The 22,898-nt window shown below is 46.6% G+C and overlaps 1 protein-coding gene across 1 annotated transcript; it reads right to left on the bottom strand.

The window, feature by feature from the left end:
- Positions 1-8,288: 8,288 nt before the first annotated feature.
- Positions 8,289-22,575, bottom strand: ADRA1A (adrenoceptor alpha 1A; the record flags this gene model as incomplete). The annotated part of the gene is made up of 2 exons (XM_084273783.1): positions 8,289-8,800; positions 21,693-22,575. The coding sequence occupies 2 exons, from the start codon at positions 22,573-22,575 to the stop codon at positions 8,289-8,291; spliced, it is 1,395 nt and encodes a 464-aa protein (XP_084129909.1).
- Between the last annotated feature and the right edge of the window lie 323 nt (positions 22,576-22,898).

Below are 22,898 nucleotides of genomic sequence, written 5' to 3'. Positions count from 1 at the left end.
CTGCCAGATTTCTACTCCTTGCAGGCTGCATCCCCCCTCAGTGTGTTTCAACTGTGAAAATGCCTTCTGATGTTGGCATAACCGATGGTGTTAGCCCATAAGTTCTGGGCTAAGGTTAGGCAGGATCTCATGTGCAAGCTGAAAGGAAAAGGGGATGTTTTCTGGCTCTTGCCTCTCCTGTAATTGCCAGCATAGTGTCACTTTTCCTTCTAAAAGTGTTTGAACCTCAGCAAAGCTCCTGACTGCTCTGACCCTCCCCTGCAGCTGAATTAACAAAACAAAAGCTGCAGCACCAAGATTTTTATCCCATGGGGGGACCATGATTAAAACCCTCATAAAAATTCTCCCAGGGCCTGAACCTCAACAGAAAAAAACCCTCAAAAAATCCCTCCCTGGCTCTTGAGAGAGTTGTTGGAACTTCTCTGGGGAGTTGAAGCCATCCAGTCAGCATCACCCCTCCATGGGTCATTAAATGCTGCACTCAGAGAGGAAAGAATCAGTTGTGTTGGCTGCCTTGGCCAGTGTCATGTTTGGGCAGCAATATTCCTCCTCTTGCATTTCCCTTGCAGTCCTCACTGGAGAAGGAAATAGCTGTTTTCTTATCAAAGCTGTGGTGTGATGTCGATATAGATACTAAACCAAATGTTTCCTTTCACACCAGAGGGGAGGAGGACTTTACCTTTTCACACAGCGAGTTTGAAGTTAAGTTAATGAAACAGCTTGGGAACCTTTAAGGGGATGTGTGTAATGCAGTTTCTTCATTGGAAAGGCTTAATTAAGAGATGCTTTTAAAAGCACTTGGAGATACTTGACTGAAGCATGCTGCACGACTTGGATTTAGGGTATTTCAGCTACTGTGGCATCTATAACACTGTATCTTGTATGGTGAGAAAATCCAGAGTTACTCCCAAAGGGGTAGGAAGCTTATCCCAGGAAAAGCCCAGGCAAAATTTACCAAATCCCTGTAGTGTGATGAAATGAAACAAGTGCATGGGCAGGTTTTATTCCTTTCCTGTCACATGTCAGTGTTTCAAAACCTCTGATGGTGCTTTATGAGGCTCAGCATTCCCAGGACAGTTGGGATCTGTCACCTCCAGTGTGCAGGGAGGAGTTTAGATACAGGGGAAATGCATTGGCTTGCCCTGGGTCAGAAAATCATGACCCTGCTAGGAAAATAAAATCCTCATCCAAAGTGTCTGAAAGTGTAACTCCTTCCCCTCCTCACCCAGCATGCTCACAGCAGGAGTGTGTGTCCTGTAACAGAGGAAGGACCTACAGCCACACTGCTGAGACAGACTGACATCATCCTATATCATCTTAACAGGATTTATTTTATAAGGCCAAGAAAAATGCACTTTTCCTGCACAACTTTACTATCACTGACTAAAAATCACTCCACTCCTTTTAGCTGACAGTTAATCTAGTGATCAAAAAGGCATCCCAAGTCTGTGGGTTGTTACTGCTGGTTGCAAAACTCTTCCTGTCCATCCATTAGTTTAGATGGGTATTTTTTAGAGCAAAGTCTGTCTGTCACTTAAGGACCAAATCTCAGTCCTCAGCTGAAGCTGCCAGGCTTCAGCACCAGGTAACACAGAGTAAAGGCAATTGAAAGCCAGGGGAGGAACGGGCCCATAAAAGAAGCAGGGGGGTGACTGTTGGGTTGTGGTGGTTGGTTTTTTTAATTAAACTTTTTCTCCAGAGTTTCCCTGAGACCTGGGATAAATTTTTGAGGGTTTCACCAGTGATGGCTCTAGCTGGGGCTTTCTAGGCTCCTGGTGTATCAGCTGCTTGGCAAATCTGTCTTTTCTTCTCTGTGTCTCAGTTCTCCCTTAGTAAATCATGGTCAATAATAATTCAGCACTGTCTTTCCCAAAGAGGATTTACATTCTTGGGTTGACAGAGATTGTTCCCTTAGTGTTTGTTTATAAAGGATACAGCAAAACGGACTGGGTTTCATCTGGGATGTGATGTTTTACTGTAAGCAAACTGAATTAGCTGGGTATGGATCTGGGGCTCAACTGAACTTTTCAATATCATCTCAAAATTTTAAAGAACTTTAACTTTTTACTGCAGAACTGCAAGTTTGATTCCTTTATTATCCTTGTACCTTGCTCCCACTAAACCCAACTGAGACCAGCGTTCTTGGCAGGAATCTGCACCTGATCCTCTGCCTGATACCTTCATTAGAAGGGGAAAGTCATATTTGTATAAATATTTCTGGGGAAAACAAACCCAAACAAACAGACCAGCAGACAGACTAGTAGCTCACATGTCACAAAGTGCACACCCCCCCCAATAATTTATTTGTTCACCTGGCAATATTTTGCATACATTCAGTTTTGTTCAGGAAAATGACCAGCATGACTGTTGAGACACGTTGCATGGGAACCAAGGGGTCTTTAAAAACAGCACGTGGAAAATGGGATGATGCTGGAATATCACGTTCAGAAAGTGCAGGGTCCACTTCAAGAGACATCTTTAAAAACCACTGGCAGCCAAACTTCTACAGCATGCAGGCCAAGTGCTGCAGCAGACAGGAGGGAAACAAAGCGTTTCTGCCACCAGAGACTGGCAAAGCAAAAGGAAATAGAGAGCCCCAACCAGCCTGCAGACAATCCCCACATCATCGTGTCAGTACCCAGAACTGAGGATTCAGCGATATTCAGCAAAGGGTTTGTGTCACAAAACAAGGATGCTGTGACCATTGGCTGGGTGGAATTCCTTTTAAAGTGGAAAAATGCTGAATTACTGGCTGACTTTGTGTTTTCTTGCTTCAGCTTATGCAGATCATAGATAGAGGTTTGGATCAGCACAGGAAGGGCTTCTCGTTCGGTCCTAGGCAAGGAGTCCCAGTACTAACACTTGGATGTTTTTGGCTCTGGAAATGATCTGAAGTGTTGTTGTGATGCTGGAGGAGAGGCTATTTCCCAGCCTGTGTTTGAGCTCAGTTCAACAGACAGCAACCTGCATCAACCAGGTCTTTGTGTTGTGGAGCTAAAAGATCTGTTATTTCTTACGTGGTAGCTGCTTGCAATACCCAGCTCTCCTCTCCAGCCATTCATTGCCCTGTAGCTCATGCTTGCTGTTTTTCTCCTCCTCTGTCAGTATGAGAAATGCCCAGCAGCATGCTCAGTGGAGAAGGCATGACATTTTACTCCAATCCCTAATACAAATGCTTAATCTCCTCCTGGGAAATAAGTGATTCAATTACATTCATCGAGCTGGGTGGAAGATCTTTATTTTAACGTGCCACGAGCCATCTCCATAGCACCTTGGATTTTCATAATGCTGCCCTGTATTCATCTGCTTGGGAGTGCCTTGAAAAAATAGTTGATTATGCTTCTGGATTAGCTCCCTTTGCCAGATGGAGAAGATTTAGTTTGCTTACATGCAGAGATAGAAAAAGACAGGATTAGTCTGGCCAGACGGTCTAACCTTCTCCCTGTGAGTCTCGTTATAATTAGGCAAGAAACAGAATAAATATTGGATGGATTCATTCTTAGAAAGTAATGAGTTGACTCTTGGGCTTCCCAGGAAGGAACTTAAAGGCTGACGTGCTGGAGAGACTGAGAGGCTCTGTGCAAGGGTGGCTAGAAGCAGGTGGGTGGAAGGCAGCATGGAGATGGAAGATGCACAGAGCTACCCCATTGCAAGAGCTGCTAGAGACCTTTTCCTTCTGGAGAAGGTGACACCACATGATGCAGGTCCCAAAAGTGTCTGGAGCTTGAAGAGCAACCCTCTTTTCTCTTTGGACTTGTTGTTGGAAGCAATCCTTGTGTTAGTTTTCCAGTATTGCCTTGGTTATCCAAATGATGGAGAACTCTTCCTTGAGCCCATCACTGAGTCAGTCTGTGCCTCAGTAGCTTTATCTTGCAATGGAGCTCCTCATAAAACCCACTCAAATGTCAGCATTAGTTAACACCAGGCCAAGAGCTGTTCCTAGAGCTGAGCAGCTCCAGTAAAGCAGGAAGGTCTCTTTGACTGCCCGCAGTCGGCACGCAGTACTCCAGTCTGTAACTGTTACCTTCTGGAAAACTGAAAAACTCAGGCAGGGAAATAAGGCAGAGGGAGCTTTGTGAAATCCATTTGCTGACTGTGATGAGTCAAAAAGCAAGAAATATTCCTAGCTTCATCTTTCCTCCTTCAATGCTGTGGGTTTTCGAGACATTCAAGCATGGCAAAGGGGAATATTCCTTTACATGATAGGTAACTTATCCCTGGATATGTCAGAGCAAAATTAAAACAAAATAAAAGACATTTTTTTGGATAGTGGGCAGATCTTAAATATTTGGGATTTGAATGATCTCACAGAGTTACGTGAAGCCCCCAAAACTGTAAGACAGTAAATCAGAATGAACACTGATGATGGAAACTGGAGTACTGAACTTTCCCTCCCCTATGAGGAAAATCTGCTCAGCCTCTGCCTCTGAAAATCAGAAGTCATCTCTCTGATGCTGGCAGCTCTCAGCTCTTCACAGCAGAGACTATCTGCTCCGCTTGGGATGGAAATCTTGGCTGTCACTCTCCTGGCAAATACTGAAGGGAGGATGGGATGTCATACCCACCCCTTGAAGGTTTCTGTCAGGACACATCAACTGACAGCTCAGCGTGGTCCACTGGACGTGGCTTTGAGGGGAAAGCACAGCACTCCACCACGTTCTTACTTCCCATCTGACCACCCTCCGTGCTCTGCTCTGTGCCCCTTTGGTCCTTCAGACGACGGAGTCCTGATCGCGGAAAGATTTCACAAGTGATGATAGATGGCATGCCACTGGGAACCCTCTGGTGCTGCTGGGGCTTTTTAGACAGACAGACACACTCAGCCTCTGTGGCTGCAGCTCTTTCACCAGTGCCAAGTTCACTTTAAATAACAGAAAAATATTGGCTGCTTCAATCTGCACTTTCCTTTTTTTCCTCCTTTTTTTCCCCCCAGATCTCCTTCTATGGCTTTTCAGGCTTATCACTCCAGATGTCTATCAAGATGACAAGTGCCTGTGACCCTGCTCGCAGCAAGGGAACAGGGCAGTTTTCATGCAGAAATTCTCTGAGTGAGCCAAAGAAATGATGTGTTTGTTTTTGCTGGCAAAAAGTGACAGCAGCAGAGGTGTGGCTGGGACCAGGCTTGCCTGATGCTGTGAAAGGACACAGTGCCTTTCTGTGTCCCTGGACACAGAGCTCCTTTAGCATCTGCTTGATAACAGGAAAAAAAGGATGAAGATGAAACCAAGGCTTCACTACTCTCCCTTCTGTCTCTCACAAGCAGCGTGCTGTGCCCGTGCCTGCCAACCCAGGCGTCACCACCAGCGAGGGGTTTGTTTATCCTCAGCTTACAGATTCATGCTGTATTGCTGCTTCAGGACTGCTCTGGAATAAAATGACTAATCCATCTGGGTCAGCCCTCGTGTAGCTCCACAACAACCCCTTTGCCTGACACTGTGACTCCTCAACAAATCTAAAATTGCTGGAGAGACCCTCTGTAAATCTTCAGCTCCAAAGGGGAGACGCTGCAAATCACCTCGCAGTTCAAGTTATTAAATAAGGGCACAGAGGGGGCTGGGCAGGAAATCAGTGAAGACTCCCTGTCTTGCCAGCTCTGCTCAATGGAACGAGTGCTGCTCAAAATGCTTCAGAGTTCAGGTTTTGCTCAAGGAAAAGTCCCACGTGTTTGAACCCCGTGAGACTGAAAACCTCAGCCACGAGTCTCACGTGACTCTGTTATGAGATTTCCAGCTTTGTGCTTCTGGTCTTGGCTTGAAGTACCATGAGAATATTTTTTTTTTCATGGTATTTCAACACTTAAAGTTTAAAATTCTAGACTTGAGGGAAAAACCCCATGAAAAGCTTTAAGGGGTGAGGCAGGTTTCTTATTTGCACTAAAAATGGGCTAAGACTGCAGCTTGGCTGTCTGTGAGTGCACACGTTGGGAAATCAATAGGGGTTTGGGTCCAGGGATTTGATTTCAAGGCTTCTCTAATTTTAACTTGTTCGGGACATTCTGTACCTTTCTTATGCAGCATCCATGTGGGAGAATAACGAACTACTTGCTTCAGCTAATGAACTACACCAGACATTTCATTTTCCAAGTGTGAGAAGAGGTAGACAGTGCCACGCACCAGCCCACCAAACACAACAGCAGCTCAATGGTCTGGAAAACACTGTGCTTCCAAACTCGAGTGTCTTCTCCCTGTCTTCAGGACTGCTGCAGGCTGAGCTGAGAGCTGTCAGCTTAATTGTCCCAGTCATTTGAAGGCTGGGATAAGCAAGCTGTCTGTGTCATGTGATGTATGACCACCTAGAAGCCCCTGTAAGATGTTCCTCAACACTTAGAGTGTCAGTGCTTGATTAGCATCCTGGCCATGTACAGTGTGATGTGCAGTTACAGGCTGGGGATGCTCGCTGCTTCCAGGGCTGTGCCAAGTGATGGTATCACAGGAGCTCCAAGGGCCAGATTTTACTTTTGCAAATTGTCTGATAATTTTCTAGCTGCAAATGTGTGTGTCCAGGAGGAAAGACATCTCCTTTATGTATAAGTAAAAAATGTGGAAGACTGAAATCCTCTTGATGTTGGGAACTTAATACTGAAAGAGATGAGTTAGCAATTCCTTATCAATAATGTCAAGGTGTCCCTTAAGGCTCGGTCCTGTAAAATCTGACCTTATCTTAAGCCCTTTCCCTTTTCAAGCCAGTGGATACTCAGCACAGGAGCTGACATTGAGACATGAGTAGAGGCTTACGTGTTGTTTCAAGAAGCTGCATTCTTTCTTGGCAGACTCAGAAGGAGTTATGTCAAGAGCTGCTTATTTCTAATGTTGTACAGAGAATTCCTCCCACTATTTATTCCAGATGCTGAACAGCTCATTTATTTATTTATTTGGATTAGCTATATTAAAATATAACATGCTTCCAAATGCTTTTCTCCCAAATTCCCAAAGGATGGCCCTTTCTCATGGGGATGTGTGTCCTGAAGTCATTTAACATGCCTAACTCCCTCTGTGCAGAATGAGGGCAAAGTTCCTGACTCTGGGGTACCCAGGATCTCACAGAGAACTTGGAGCACTTGGTATTCAAGGAGTCAGAGGAGGAATGTGGCAGGGAGACAGCAAAGCATCTGCTGCTTTTCCAGTGACGGGGGCACTGGTCTGGCTAGCAAGCACCTGAGCAAGGGGTTACTGGCATTTTCTGCAGGTCCCTGCTGGCCTCAGAAGAAGGAAAAACAAATGGATGAGTGACAGTTATTGCTTTGGGCCTTTTCTGATGATGACTTACCTAGTTTTGAATTTTATTAGACCCTCATCAAAGTGCAGAGACCTTCCAAGGAGCCCTAGGGCACGTGCAGATTTCCATTTGGTTTTGTTTGGAGATCTGGAAGTTGCTGGTACAAAAAGGAAAAGCTCTGGTTGGTCTCTGAAGGTATGTGGAGTGCAGCCACTTGGGTCGAGTTTCCCTTGGGAATGGTATTTAGAAATCCACAGCACAAAGGGAAAATCAGAGTGACTCCAAGCTGGGCAAGAGCCAAGAGAATGATGCTTTCTGTGCCCTGTGAGGTGCTGTGACCACCTGTCCAGACAGGCTGAGGACAAGCAGCCTTGAGGGCATTACAGAAGATCAAATCTCCACCTGATGGAACCCAGGCATGAGGCCCACTGAGGCTGCCCAGCTGGAGATGCAAATCCAAAGAGCTCCTGTTCTCTTCAACAAGACATGCAGGACCTCACTAAGCCAGAACTTGGACATGAACAAAAGAAGCAAGACATGGTAGGAAATCATTCTTGTCCACAGTCCCTTAATGGAAAGTAAGCAGAGATCTGTAAACACTGTCCTAAGCCCTGAGCCTCCCAACCTCAGCTCTAGTGGCTGTTGAACCCAAGGTTTAGTTTTTTGGGGGGTGAGAGTCATCACTGAATGTGGAGCTGTCTCAGAGTATCCATGTCGACATCACCATGAGGTCTTTGTATTTTGCTCTTTTCTCCCCCATTGCACCTAAATTGAAAACTTTGAAATGGGGATACAGTGAAAATGAAGCCTTTTAACATCAGGCAAAGGACTTGCAGAGGTCAGTCTCCTGGAAGACTGTAGGGTGCCCACCATCCACTGAAGTCGTTCACCATCTCTAAGGGTTTTTGTTCAGGCTACCAGCTCTCAAAGACACCACACCTCTAATGCTTTGGCCCTTCACCTGGATCCCTTCCACTGCTGTAGCATCTACTCCCTCTTCCCAACAAAAAGAGCAACATCCCATTAGCCCAGCCATGAACTCTCCAGCCTATGCTGCTAGGCACCTCAGTCCTTTAGACATCCTCCCCATTTTCACTGAGGGACATGGTGTGTATTTTAATGGTTGGCACTTTACAGTTTTCATGGACGAGGTTCCCTGAAGTGCCTGCACAGCAGCATTCCTGGAGGAAACCTTTACTCTTTGCTTTGGCAGCAGTACAGTCCTTGGAAACAGCGTTCTTCGCAGGCATGCTTTGCACAGCAGAGAATATCTTCCACTCACAGACCCCATCCGACTTGGAAATCTTATAGAAGGTTTCTCCTGAGCCAACGGGGATGCGGACGACACCTCTGCTGCTCTCCATGCTTTGGTTGGTGGGATGGTTGAGGTTGAAGCTGGGGGATTGCTTCTTTGCTGCTTGCTTCCTTGGGAGGCACTGCGCTCTCAGGACGTTTTGGAACGCTTTCTTAAACTCTTGACTTGAGCAGGGGTAGATTATGGGGTTGATGCAGCTGTTTAAATATCCAAGCCAAAATGTTATTTTAAAAAGGGTGTCTGGGGGCTTGATTGCAGGAAAGAAAGAACCTGAAATGGAAAATACACACAGCATTGAGGCAGAGGCAGTGAGAAATTGCAGGTAACCAAAGGAACTTAAACACTGGAAAAAAAAGTAAATAAGATTCTGTTCTTTCTTGGGAAATTTATGACTTGAAGCCCAAGTCCTGCAGGAACAAGTCTCACAGAATATGTGGTGTTAGACAACTACACGGATGTTCTACCAGTAATGAAGACACATGCTTTGTTATACAAGTGTTGCATTCCCATTTACAGCCAGAGAGGCAAGCAAGAGGATTGGTGTCAAGTGACCAGGGCAAACTGCTTCCTCTGGGACTCCTAATTCAAGACTAATTATCCAACTGACAGCCGTAGCCTGGAGGTCATCAAGAGGGGTTTCAAATGGCAAGAAAATCACACTGTTTGAGGAGTCTGAGTAAGTGGAAAGGCAGATCACTAAGTTGATTGCATTGTAGCTAAGTCTTAGAAATGATAAAGTATTGAGTGCTCATTTTCCCTTGAAACCTTTAGAAAATCTAGAGTTCCACATGTTTCAGTCCCATGGAATGTATGTAGAATTCAGAGCAGCTAAAAGAAAGTTCCTCTCTTACATCAATGAACACCGAAGAGCATCTCAGGGACAGCCATGAGAGAGATCCTGATACACACTTGCAAGGTTACCTCCCAGAGGGGATTCAGAAGGAAAGAACTTAGAGGGCTCCTTAGTAGGTAAAGTAATATGGGACTTTTTCCTCTGTAGAAGGGAGGATAGTATTAAAAAAATTGGAATATTTTGATGCATTTTATTCTGCATATCAGTGACAGAGCCGTAAATTGTGCGTTCATTAGTCCTCACTGTCTTGGCACAACAACAGTCAACTACAAGTGACCTCGTGAGTTGAAAATTGAACAGCATTACTAATAACCTTTTAGAAAATAGATTATGGTAGATGATAACATATGATTTAATTATGAGTTATCTGCTGATTTAAAGTCTTGGGAACGTTTTCCCAAATGCCAAACCCCGCTCAGCTCCAACTTGAGCTCCTTACTGCTTTTATAAGCAAAGATCTACTTAAATGATTTGAGTTGGATGTCAGTAAGAGCTCAGGGGGGTTTGTCATGCAGAGATGTTCTTGTAAAGCTACAAAGACGTATTTAACATATCAAAGAGTCAACACTGCTGCTTATGGAGAATCATTTAGAAATGTGTCGGTTTTCTTGAAGGACACTGGGAAGTGGCCATTCTAGCAAGATCCTGTGATTCTCTTACCGAGTACTTCTCTCTGCTTAGAAATAAACCCGGTTTATTCTGAACGTGAATGAACCAGCAAACTCAGCTCTGCCTGATGCTGGGGTGGGAATAGTTGGTAATAGCACTTCTAAGAACAACTTTGTAAACTTAATCTAGAACTAGAGAAAGAGAAAAATACTTGCTGTATGTCATCAAGGGAGAAGGCTGTTCCTTACCTCCTTTAACAGATGGGGGAAAGCCCAAGGCGGTTCTATCATCCCAGTGTCAGTAATTACATTGGGCACAGGAAGAAAAATAATTCCCCAGCAAACATGATTGGCTTGTTTTGGGCTTTGTAGTCAGGTTTGTAACAAACAGAACCTTTAGCACTGACAAACACTTGTCTTCCTGCTTTCCCCCAGAAGAATTGTAAGTATGAGCACCTTGAAAGAAATACTGAGGAAGATTTGGGCATCAATACCATTGTCATCCTCTGCAGCTCGACTGCAAGCAGCTCCCAGGCTTTGCAGGGATCGATCTGTTTGTTGCACCTCCCCTGACTTGGGGAAAGGCAATAACACAATCAGAGCGTGTTCCAATTTAATTCTGATAGCTGCTGAACTGTGCTTTGCATCTTTTCCTACCTATATCTGTCAAATGAAGATGCAGCAAGTGCAGGAGCCAGGAAAGAATTCTCAGGGATGGCTCTGCCTGTGTGAGGAAGTATCCAAACATTGCCTGAACTGGTGATGGGAACAGCTCAGCGTGATTGCCGCCCTGCTCGGTCTGATGAGTGTGGTCTGCTCTGTACAACGCAGAGCAACGTCTTCCTGCAGCAGCTCCTGCCCTCTGCATGGGCTGATGTGTCCCAAGAACACGCTGCTGCCCCGGAGGAACCAGGAGGTCAGCAGGGTGAGAAGCCCTCCAGTTCCCCCCGACCCCAGAGAGGTCCCCTAAGGCACGAGCGAAGAAGTGAGGCTGAGTCAGAATGCCCAAGGGTGCTGTGGACATGCCACCGAAGCTCGCTCTTGGCATTGGAGCAGCCGAGCCTCTGATTCCAATCCCAGCTGGATTGCCCAGCCCAGGCACCAAGCACGAGCCTCGCTGCCTCCGTGCCTGCCCCAGGCTGATTGGGTAAAGCAGCGTTGCCACCCGTTTCAGAGTCAACCAGTTTCTAAGACCCCTGATGATGCCCTAGAGAAGGCAAATGCTGTTTTGCAGTTAAGCACGAGTGAGCAGGCACATCCTCAACCAAGAATCCTGCTCAGCAAATCAATGCTGTTTTCCTTCAGTGAAGAGCAACCAAACAATGTTCTGAAAGAACTTGCTGGCTGAAAGTCGTTGGCAGATGAAAAATAATGAGAGGCTTCTAAATGCCCAAATCATGCTCAATTTTTGCTTTATTTCCTCATTTAATTGCAGCATATGTACTGCCTTCCCATTTTATGGCGAGACAAAAGGTGAAACAAATCTGGGTTTAGGGAATCAGCTGTGTGAGGCTGAGTGTAAGAGCTGGTAAACAATAACAATTCCTGTTTGCTGCAACTTCTGGCTCGCTCTGAATGGAATGCTAGTGCCTTGCCAAAGCCTCTTAAAAATAGAAAATAGCCAGTGTCAGAGTCTGTCTCTTGCTCTCTTTTTTGGGGTGGGGATCTGCATGCTAATTTATTAATGTAACCTTTTTTGGTTCATCAGTGTAGGGACTTGTTGCCTTGGTACAACACAGAGTGAAAAGGAAAGGAAGTAGCTTTGACAGCATGCGAGCTTGGCACTCTGCAGACCCCATCACACGCTGCCTTTAACATTTTCTTTCCAGTGGTGGATATGACTTGGGCTTTAGGACGGTAGCTTTGCTCTGCTGAGCACTTGGACATGCTAGTCAGTGATGTTTTGTAGGTTTAGACCAGGTTATTGCTGCCTCTGGGCTTTGTTGTAACTGGGAACTGTCCTGTGAGTGGGACAGCACAAACAGTGATAGGGAGAAATATTGTCAGTAACATCCTGGAAGGGCTGAAGCTGGAACTGATGCTCAATGGAGCCAAAATGTGACAGAGCGAGATGTAAAATCCCACTAGAAAGAATTTGGACCCTCCTCTTAATTACACTGGCAGCTTCTTCAGCTTCCAGAGCAGCATAAATTGAGGTCAGTGAGTTTAAACCTTAAGCCACTGAACTGCAAGAAATATTTCACTTCCTGCATCTTCTCTGTACAGTGACCAGTTGTACAGAACAGCGGGTTGTGGGGCTGCTGTGAGGAGCTGCTGACGTGTTCACAGCCGCTCTGCGCCTCTGTATGGGAGCGATGGCCTGTTTAAAGGGCCACAGCAAGTAATGCCCTTCTCTTGCAGGCACCTGGTTACCTCCCCATTCAGAAACTTTCCCTCATCTGTTGCCTACCAGAGTATCTGGCAAAGGAGAAAAGATTCTCCAAGTCCTCAGTGAATCCTGTCCCTTCCCAGAGGATGCTGGGACAGCAGCAAAGTGCTGCCATCCAGGTACCCTCTGATAGAGCTGGGTAGTGAGCAGCACTTTAGAAGTGAAAAGATTTCTTTCTTAAAACTAATTCTCCATCCTACTCCCAGGCCTTAATGTCTTCCCTGGTGCTGTCAGGAATGAAATGGTAAATAATGACAAAACTGATTGCAGTTTAGAGGCTTCATTGTCCGTTGCCTCCCCGCAGCCTGTGCTGGGTGAACAGCAAAGTAAACTTCAACTGATCTTTTCATGCCTTCGGATTGGAGATTGACTAAATGGTGCTTGAACTCCTGCCTTGTTTTCAAAAGGTTGAGGGCTCTCAAGTGTCAGTAGCACAATTCAATTGCTTGTTATAGGAAAATTAAATCAAGTAAAATGTGCTATTAGCCTCCTGAGATGCTTTGCCATTCAGTATTTCATCACTCACCCCTGAAAATGTCAGGATTGCCTTCTTTTCCCTCATCGTTTATTTTCCTGTTTGTCAACTGGAAGTTTCTCCAGATCTGAGAGATAAGTTTTCCCTGTGCCTCCTGGTGAGTAAGTGCCAATTCAGTCACAAAGATGTAATTTGACTTTGTCATTTGTCAGAAGTTACAGAGCTGCTTGATTATAGGTTGTTTAAAAGCCACTGCTGATGTCGTGCTTGTGCTTCGTCTCGCTGATGGACAGCACAGAGGGACTGAGAAGCTGCCAGCCTGCAGAAACTTGGGATATGACTCTGCTCTGTATCATCACTGGCAGTGCCATGGGAATCAGATATGGTTCATTCTTGTGACCCATGGATCCATAGTGGTGTTAAACCCCATCCCTGCCAGTAAATCTTGCAGCTCTCCTAATGTTCGCTCCTTCATTCCCCTCTGTTGTACAGTATGAGCCTGGTGCTTGTGCCAGAGCACAGGCAGGAAGGGGTGTGTATGTGCACATGCCAGTGTTGGTGAGATCAGGGCTGTGCCCACTCATGATGAGGGACCAGCAGTGACCCGCAGAGCCGTGATGCCCGTGTTCTCAGCGCTTCCACAGAGCAGCTGCCTGCGGTACCCAGAAGTCAGCAGCTGCCAGCTCCACTCAGGAGGCAACAGCAGTGCCTGTGCACCTTGTGAGCAGAGAACCAACAGCCTTTGTTAGTGTCACGTCATGTTATCAGGGCTTGAAGTATCCTGGGGCATCTGGAGAAGTGCCCCTTTTAAACCTTGCACGGAAGCCAAACAAAAATCCCAGCATCCCCTGCCTCATGTATAGCAAATAACACAGTCACAGCAAACTGGAGCTGGGACAGTGGTCTGGCTTACAGGGAGGCAGAGCTCAGGTCCTGGGATCTGCCCTAAAGGGGTCAAGCTGGGGGGCAGCAGCTATTCCAGAGCAATTGCCCTCAAGACCCCGGGGATGAGGAGCACTGCTGTCCCCACGCAGATTAAGTCTGTACCAGGGCAGCCTACATCTCTCATGCAGCAGTCTGCTCTGGTATGTCTTGTGTTCCCAAGCTCCATGTCAGCCCTGAACTTTATTCCATAGGGCTGGCATTCTATACTCCAGCTCGGGTCAAAACCCAAGCCACCTTCTGGAAGGCATATTTTTATATATATACATATATATATATATATATATATACGTGCATTGCTGCAGACGTGCAGCAGCTGCACTCTGTACAGAGAAGCTCTCCCAGCACGTCTCACCCTGCTGCTCCCTTATGGAAAGTGTTTTCTGTGGGAAAAAAAAATGGGATCAAAGAACCCTCGGACAGTAGGAAACCTGGTTTTAGTACAGTCCAATTAATGCACCCGATGCAGGAAGGGGACAAGCATCTGCTGAGTCCTACACAGGCCTGTCCCAGGCATATTGTGTCTGGATCAGGGGGTGACTTTGTGCCCAGATATCCCTGACCCACAATGAACAGATGTAGAAGGAGGAGTGAGAGTTTGCCTCTCCACAGAGGCCTGAATTCAGGTCTCTGGGGCATCAGGAGGGGCGTGGGTGTTTGGACACCGGTGAGAGGTGGGAAGGGCAGGCAAGAGGCCTGTGCCTGCCTGGGAACGGTGCTCTGATTAGCTGGATTTCTTCAGCCCTAATTTATGCTCCGTTCCACATTGTACCCGCTTGCGATGGATGATATTTCTGGCAAAGAGCAAACATCTCAGCAAGCAACTATTTCCAGATTCACTGTGGGCAACTGCAGATTTAGAAAGCCGATAAAAAGCCATGGGAAGGTAAACTGAGGTTTTGTTACCCATGTGAATCCAAATAATCTCATTGTTCCTCAAACCACTTCCCTTGTCAGTGAGATTCCAGCTCCCGTGCTGTCACTGCAGCAGAACGATTCTGGATCTCCTTGCTAACATTTTTGAGATATTTGGTATTTGTCCTGAAGCCCTTGCTCCTGGAGTCATGCACTTACAACAAATCTGAGCTTTCCTTTGATAATTAACAAAAAAAACCCCCAAAACCCTCAAACTGAGTGGTTCAGAGAGTGGTTTGAAAAGATGAGTCTGTCTCAGCCTGTCTCACGAGTTTGTCACTGTGTGGTTGTCAGTCGTGATTTTGGGATCCTTGGGGTTAATAATACAGGAATTATCATCTCCAGTGAAAGCTGAGCATCTCTCCCTTGTGTATCCATCCTGAGGACAAATCCTGACATTTGCTGGGCGGAGGGAGAGAATCACTCATCTCCTTTCAATCACTAACAAGTCCTAAATTGCACCACGACATTTGAGAGCGAGTGAAAAATCACATTCCTGGTTCGTTTACCCCGGGGACTTGAGAGCAGTGACTACACAAGGCAGAAGCAGCATTCTGAAGGCAAGGACAAACCTCCTCTGGCAGGTAGTGCGTGCAGAAGAGCCATGGCTGTGGGTCACGGAGCCTCACAGCTGCCTCCCCTTTCCCTCTCTTGTTTTCAGGGTAAAGGGCTATTAATACCGCCCGCTCCTTCCGCTGCCTGGCTGCGTTATGAGTCAGTGGGACACGACTCGCAGGGCTCGCTAACGGCAGAGAGATGTTGGCCGCAGGGATGTGGCAGCATCTTTGCCACTGGCTCGGTGTAGCTGAGTTACCAACCCTGACCAGCCAAGCCTTTCCAGCCTGTGCTGATGAAAACGCCCCTCGTGATTAAAAAAAGAAGATTAAAGCCCCCAAACCCCAAACCACGAGCTTGCCAAGGAAATGTCTTGGCTCTTTGTCTTCACATCTTATTTTCTCCCCATTCAATGGCTTTGCCTGCATGCAGACACTTGTGCTTCATGACTCAAGGAGTGTAAACACCCTTCTCCCTGACCTGAGCTCCAGGGAAGGAGCTGGGGCTTCATTCTGGGTTCTCCCCCCTTTTTTCACTTTTATTTGTGCGTTGCTGAGGGAACACACTGAAATGCCAGTGTGAGGAATCCAGCTCTGGATGGAGTTAAGCATTTTCTGATATGAAAACTACATGGAGGGTTAGGTTGCCACAGCCTTTACTCAGTTAATTATATTATTGTCACCTGAACACCACCACCAAAGGGGACTCAGAGCCTTGTTTCTCTGGATATCAGGAGAGCCCGGCCGTGACAATGGGGAGGGAGCATGTAGCTGCTGCTGTACTCTCTGCCCTCTGAATAAAGAGGGACAGGAGGATCCCGTGCTTATATTTACTACTGTGAGACCACATACCCAATTCTGAGGAAGGAGGGAGGTGGTTCACAAGAAGCAGTCGAGCTATTTACCTTCTGTGTGGGGGAAATGCAGCAGTTCCTGGAAGGCTGCTGCAGTTCTACACGGTTCTGCTTCCCAGGAACACTTTTGCTTTCTCTCCCTTATTTTCCTCCTCATCAAACTTATTTACTCTCCCATCATGTAAACACCTTCTCTCTCATGTTGCCTTCACAGGCAAGACAATACTACCCACTGCTTCAGCATCAACAAGACTTGCCTGGATTCTGCAGGAAACTGGGGACTCTCTGATCAGCACCTCCAGTTACTGAGGGATCCCGGCTCTCACTGAACCTCACACCGTGGCAGTTCCCATCATCATGATGCTTAAACCATGGGGGAGGGATGAATCACAACTGCTGCCTTTTTGTGCCCCCAAAGCCCCTAACCCCTTCGGGCACAGATCTGTCATGCCTTAGCAGTGTGATTAAGGCAGATGAATTTCTCAACTGGCAGTATAGGAACATCTCCAGCTTTTCCATTGTGTCTGGCCACCTCTGACTTCCAAAAATAAGTTTCCCACTTACAGCTGAGTGGGTATGAACACACACCTTTGGACCGCAAGCAAGGTGCCAGAGTTAAACCTTATTAAAACACGTATCAAGGAATGACATATACAGCCAAGGGAAACCACACAGGACAGCTCAGAGATAAACCAGCCAGTCTCTAGGTGTTGGTGGATGTCCCTGTTCCTCACCTGAGACATTGCATCAAAGGCAGAGGTAGAAAAATGCCTTTTATTTCTCTGGCTTACCTCTAGTGACAGTAGAGTGATTCCCTTTGGCTAAAAACACTGCCACAAAATAGTAATTAGAAACCAGCCTCAGACAGGCGTGTGGATGGGATTAGAGGGTTCCCTTGACAGTGTTTGTGTCAGTTCACAAGACTAATTTACTACTCTCCTACGAATATAAACACCCTCCAGCATCATCTTTTCTGCTCTCCTCATCCTGAGAGTGATTGACAGATGCTAAAAGCCCTCCCCTGCCTGGCCCAGTTCAGCAGTCTGGGCTGGTTTTTCCCCTGTGACATCCTGGCTCAGGCTTTCTATTTATTTTCTTTTTCTCCTTTCTGCTTCTGAAAACAAAACCCAGAAGCAGATAGATGTAGGCTGGCCCACCATGGAAACTGGACAACAACCCAAGCTCTGTGAGTATTTCACCTCTGAGGGTTTGTGGAGATGAAACATCAATCCCAAACTGTGACTTCTTGTCATACCCCAACCCTTTTCCCTTTTTTCCATCAGATGGGTGTGTTTCACCTCAAAACAACCTCCAATCACTGTCAGCTATGCTGTTGAAAAGAAACCTTCTGAAAACTTCCCAGAGCACCCCCTAAGTGTCTTCCAGTGGTGGTCTGCCCTGTGGCACCAGCCACACTATCCCCTTGAAAACTGGCACCATCACTATGGGCATACATTGAATTTTCTGACTCTTCTAGCTGTCAGCATTTCTTTCTATACCTCTCTATGTCCTTTTTCAGCAACTGGAGAGGAACACAGAAGCAGTGTGCTCCATGGCAGGGCCCAACAAGCCCTAATTGCCCAGATGAGCCTCATCTGTGGCTTCTGCCCACAAATCCTCTGCCCATTGGCCCAGGAGCTGCATATAAGGTCAGGCTCTTGAGCTCTGCTTCTTTTGAGAGGTGTAGGTCAGGTCAGGCTTGGTCTTTCCTGGCTCTGTTTTGTGCTTGTCTGGTGACCCCCAGACTCAACTGCTTGTGGATGCTGCTTCTACCCAGGTACGGTGGGGTGTGTGCTGGTGTCTAGGAGAAAGGGGCTGCTTGGGTTTCAAAGGCAATATTGCTCATTTAAGGGCTTTTCCGCCAAGATCTTAAAGACCTTTGTCAAAATGTAAAGTGAGATCTCACAGAACTTTGGGAAGAGAAGTGGGGCTTTGCTTTATAGCTCATTGGGCAGAAAGGACCTTGGTGATAAGGAGGTTTTGGCTGATATACAAAGCGAAAAAGCAGCCCTATCACCTGCCAGCCCTCCTAGGGAGGTCATGGGTCTTCATGCCCTCCAGTACAGCAGTGTTCGTGCTCATGGAAAGGAGGGCATGGAGCAGTTGGGAATATGGTGATTGAGTGTTGCAGAAGAGTAATGAGAGATTAAGAAAATGATGCAACAGGTGAGGAGGGTGACATGTGAGACCAATAGCCTAAAAGTGGATGGGAAGCATCCTTTCTAGCTACTTTCTCTAAAGGGCTAAGTAGTACACTGCCTAGAGTACTACCTGGGGAGGTTGATCTCATAGTCTGCTTGGGCCAAACATCAGCCTGTACTTAACAAGCAGCAGCTGGTGGAAGCAATTAGATTTCCTAAACAGGCAGGTAATCTACTCAGAAGGTTAATGTCTCCTTCTGTTGGGTATGTGCCCAGTATGCTTTACCCTTACAGAAAGGTGGATGCCCAGAGTAGAATGAGCAAAGCTTGGTGGGCATATCTGAAAAGGTGCTTGAGAAGCAATTGCAGGGGGTGTGGATGTATGTGGGCATCAGTCTTTCTTTATAACCTAATAGTAGAGCTAAAGTGTTGGATGTAGGCAATGACATGTATAGGAAGAGTTTCTGAAGGTTTCCCCCAGTAAAGTTAATTCAGGACTGGGTTTACAGCTTGCTTTATGTAACAGAAATTAAAGGGAAGGTCTGCAGAATGGAAAGCACTCTGCTCCATCAGACATACATTACTGTGGAGCAGCAGCAGAATTTGAGCTCACTGTTGTCACACCCTGTACTTCAACTTGTCTGAGCCTTCCCTAAATTGTCCCAGGAAAGGACCTTTCCTAGTCCTAGGGAAGCTGTGTGTCTGTAAAGGAACTGAGTGTTAGTTAGGGGAATACAAAGACTGTGGGTCTGGTTGGGATGCGCTTGAGCCTTGCCTTGGAAGGTTTTGTTGAACCACCTGTGAAGACGGGTTGAGTTCAAAGAAGACTTACGGGAAAGTTTTGGGACTGGGGTGATCCACTGGTCACCTCCAAAGAGGGAGAGAAAGAGTGTTCAGAAAGGACAACCTGACTTCTTCCAGGGCAGATCCACAGCTTTGACACACTTATTTGACAGAATAAGTGTTGTGAAGGGTGGATTTGCACTCCACAGAGGACAAAATCAAATCTTAACCTCAGTTCTTTCTATGCAACAGAACTGCCATTCTCTGGCTCACCCCACAAACGTCAAAGCCAAGTGAGAAGGTCTATGGGACTGTTTGAGTGAGCCCCTTGCACAGAGCCTTTGTCTGAAGTGAACTGCACATCTCAGAAGGTAAGAAAGATGCTGCTTACACGGATTGTGAGTGGTGACTTGGTTGATTCCATTAGATGTTGGCTTACAGCAGGGACATTCAAATTGTTTCTCCAGTTACTTTCAGCAGCATCTACCAATGTGTGTGCTATGCCTTTTCCCACTTCTTGCTGTCCTTCCATCCCCTTGCTCTTCCTACACCTACACCCCAAAGGCCTCTATCTCCACTTATTAAATGCTTTTGATGAGCCCGGTGCTCCCCGTGTTGGCTCAGCTCTTAGCTGGTAGGGTTGATGTTAACATATGTGTGGGCATCTTGAAGATGCTGTAGAGCACAGCTGAAAAAAAAAAACAAGTTGTGGTTTGGGAACTGAAGCTGTGAAAAGTTTAATCCCTGACACAATCTGAAGTGTGGTCTTGGCTGGGTTGCTTTGCTTCCCTCTGCAGTGCCTGGCTGTGGAATAGATCTGGCGATGGGCAGCGTTGTGCATGGTGAGGATGTAGGGTGGTGCGTGCAACCATCTCAGGATGAGCCTCTCTCTCTCTGGGTGGGACTGTCTGTCCCACCACATGTCCCTGTGGCATTTTGAAGGAGTCCTATTTTGTGCCACGTGTCTGTTTAACAGCATTTTGTCTCTGAAGAGAAGCAGCAGACCGGTTTCAAAAGGCTTACCATGGGTTTTAAAAATAACATAGTAACCCCACAAAGTGAGGGAAGCTAACCTCAAGAAAGCTGCCTTTTAAGGGATCAAAGAAAGATGCAAAGCCACCCTTTGAGTCCAGAAAATTTCTTAAATCCAAAGCAAATTAATTAACAACAGCTCTGTGTGGGCAACCACGTTTGCGGATGAGGAGAAGTGTGTTTGATGTGTTCTCACAAACCCTTTTTGGGTATGTTTCAGACATCTTGGCAACCAGCATTCCAACGTGCTGACATCCTGGACAGCACGAGCCAGGCCTTTCAGGGCTCCTCCTTATGAAACATCTACATCTCTTATTATTTTTTTTTCCCAGCATTTCCCAGTACTGACCAGCAGAAAAGATTCTGTGTCTTTGGGTTTTTTCACACAGCAGCATCAGTGACAGGGTTTTGTGGTGCAGCCTGGTGATCTTGGTAAACCCAGGAGGAGTTAATGGTAAAACAACAGCTTTTTACAGAGGTTTGTGGTTGGTTTCTTTAATATTTTAAATCCCCAGATCTTTGCATGCTGGTTTTATTTACTCTTCATTTTACACGCTGATCTATTCCTAGCTAAAGCTTCCACACACTGTTACTTCAATTTACCTACACAGTGTAAACCCTTTGTAAGAAAAGCTGTTGGACTCGAGCAGGTCACAGATTTAGGGCTCCATGTCTCAAACACTGCTATTTAGTGCAGCTGCTGCGGGGCAAACTTCAGTGTGGTGTGCCACATACATCACCCTGATATAGGTGCAGCATTAGTATTCTGCTTTTAAATCCTGAAATCGCATCAAAGGTGACTGAGCAAGGTTTAATTAAAATTCTAATTACTTCTTTATATTCCAGCGATAGCAAAGCAGAACAAATCCCTGACTTTCCTCTCCTTTAGAATTAAAACTGGTGGAGAAATATTCATATTCAGCACGATGGCTGAAGCCAGAGTTTGTCCAGTGGACTCAGTGGGTTCCCACAATAGAGGGAAGGCAGAGAATATGGAATTAGTTTGAAGGATGCTCACTGTGCCTCCTGACTGGCCATTCGATAAATTAAAAAATACATTCAGTGCAACTGGAGTGTGGCATCTCGCAGGGTAACTTCCTGATAGGAAGCTGATTGATTTTTTTTTTCCCTGTAGAGTGGGAATTATTATGCTGGGCACTGCAGGAGATCTGTACCCAAGTCTGTAAACAGCTACTCTGACCCAAACATACCTGTATCCCAACCTTCTACAAATGTACATCACCTGAGCTGGCTGCAAACATGGATATCAACACACACACACCCCCCCCAAAGATGCTTTTTCCTGTAGTGAGGTTGGTCAGAAATAGCAGTCCTAGTCCTGAAAGAGTCTGGTTTGTATGGAGAGTACTAAATCCCTTCCATTATCTGCAGACATTTCTGCTTCTCCCTGAACCAGAGATGGTTTGTTTCATCTGAAACTTTGATTCTTTTTACATTCTCTGCTTTGAGCTGCTGAATGTTTTGATTTTGGCAACTTCCCAATAGAAAATTACCCCCTCAGAGCTTTTCTGATCATGGTGATTGTGTGTGGGCACGAGCGTGGCCCTCCCTCCAGGACAGGAGCTGTGAGAGGCAGAGGGTTTCTCTTTACTCACCGAGAGGCATTACTACAAAAAAGGGGAGCCAGCACAGGACGAAGCATCCCACAACGATCCCCAGGGTCTTGGCAGCTTTCTTTTCCCTGGAGAACTTGAGGAGGCGCACAGAGAAGTGGTGCTTGCTCTTGGGGTTGGATGCTGACCCGCTCGCTTCGGGAGCGTTCTTCCGGTGGATGCGGAGGGTCACCTCTTCAGAGCGAGATCGCTCTGTCTTCAGGCCGGAGGTCAGGCCTTTGTTCTCCCTCTTGGCCACCACGTACACTCGGCAGTACATCACCAGGATGATGGTCAGTGGGAGGTAGAAGGAGCCCAGAGCGGAGAACAGCACGTAGCCAGGCTCCTCGGTGATCTGACAGATGGTCTCATCTTCTGGGGCGGGCTCCTTCCAGCCGAAAAGGGGTCCGATGGAGATCACCAGGGACAAGGCCCAGACGCACAGCAGGGCCAGGAGGCCCCTCTTCTCTGTCACTATACTGGGGTACCTCAGCGGGTAGCTCACCCCGATGTATCTGTCTATGGAGATGATGCAGAGGCTCATAATGGAAGCAGTGCAGCACAGCACGTCGACAGCTGCCCAGATGTTGCAGAAGATTCTCCCAAAGGCCCAGTAGCCCAAAATCTCCATAGTGGCTGAGAAGGGCAGGACGGTGGAAGTCAAAAGGAGGTCGGCTACAGCCAGGTTAATGATGTAATAGTGGGTAACACTCTGAAGGTGTCTGTGGCAGGCTACGGAGAGGATAACCAGGATATTACCCAAAACCCCAAAAACAATCAGCCCCCCTAGAATGACACCGAGTAGAATGGCCTTTGAAATGTTCACAGGCCCCACAGGGTGGGTGCAGTTGGAGCAGTCGGAGGAGTTTCCAGGGAGGAAAGCCATGGTGAGTGGCCACTACTGCTCATATGAGGCTGATCTACTTGACTCCCTTTTCAGGTGGAAAGAGTGATGAGATCAGTTCTTGGAAGGTCCCACAGGCACCATTTGCCTGGTTTTGCTGGGGAAAAGATTTTTTTAAGAATGTCTTAGAAGTGCAGCACCAGGAACAATGAGAAGGGTCCAGAAACATACTAACAAAATCTAAAAACCCCTGTTTACCATTATAGCACAGTTAATAGACACCATTTCCAAGTCAAATTTAACTCCTCTTGCATTATTCTTGGGGTGCAGAAGGGAGGCTACACACAACTGTGACTATTTATGCT

The sequence above is a fragment of the Gallinula chloropus genome (assembly GCF_964237585.1).
Source record: "Gallinula chloropus genome assembly, chromosome: 21".
Lineage (NCBI taxonomy): Eukaryota > Metazoa > Chordata > Aves > Gruiformes > Rallidae > Gallinula > Gallinula chloropus.
This window is presented reverse-complemented; position numbering and strand designations above follow the sequence as displayed.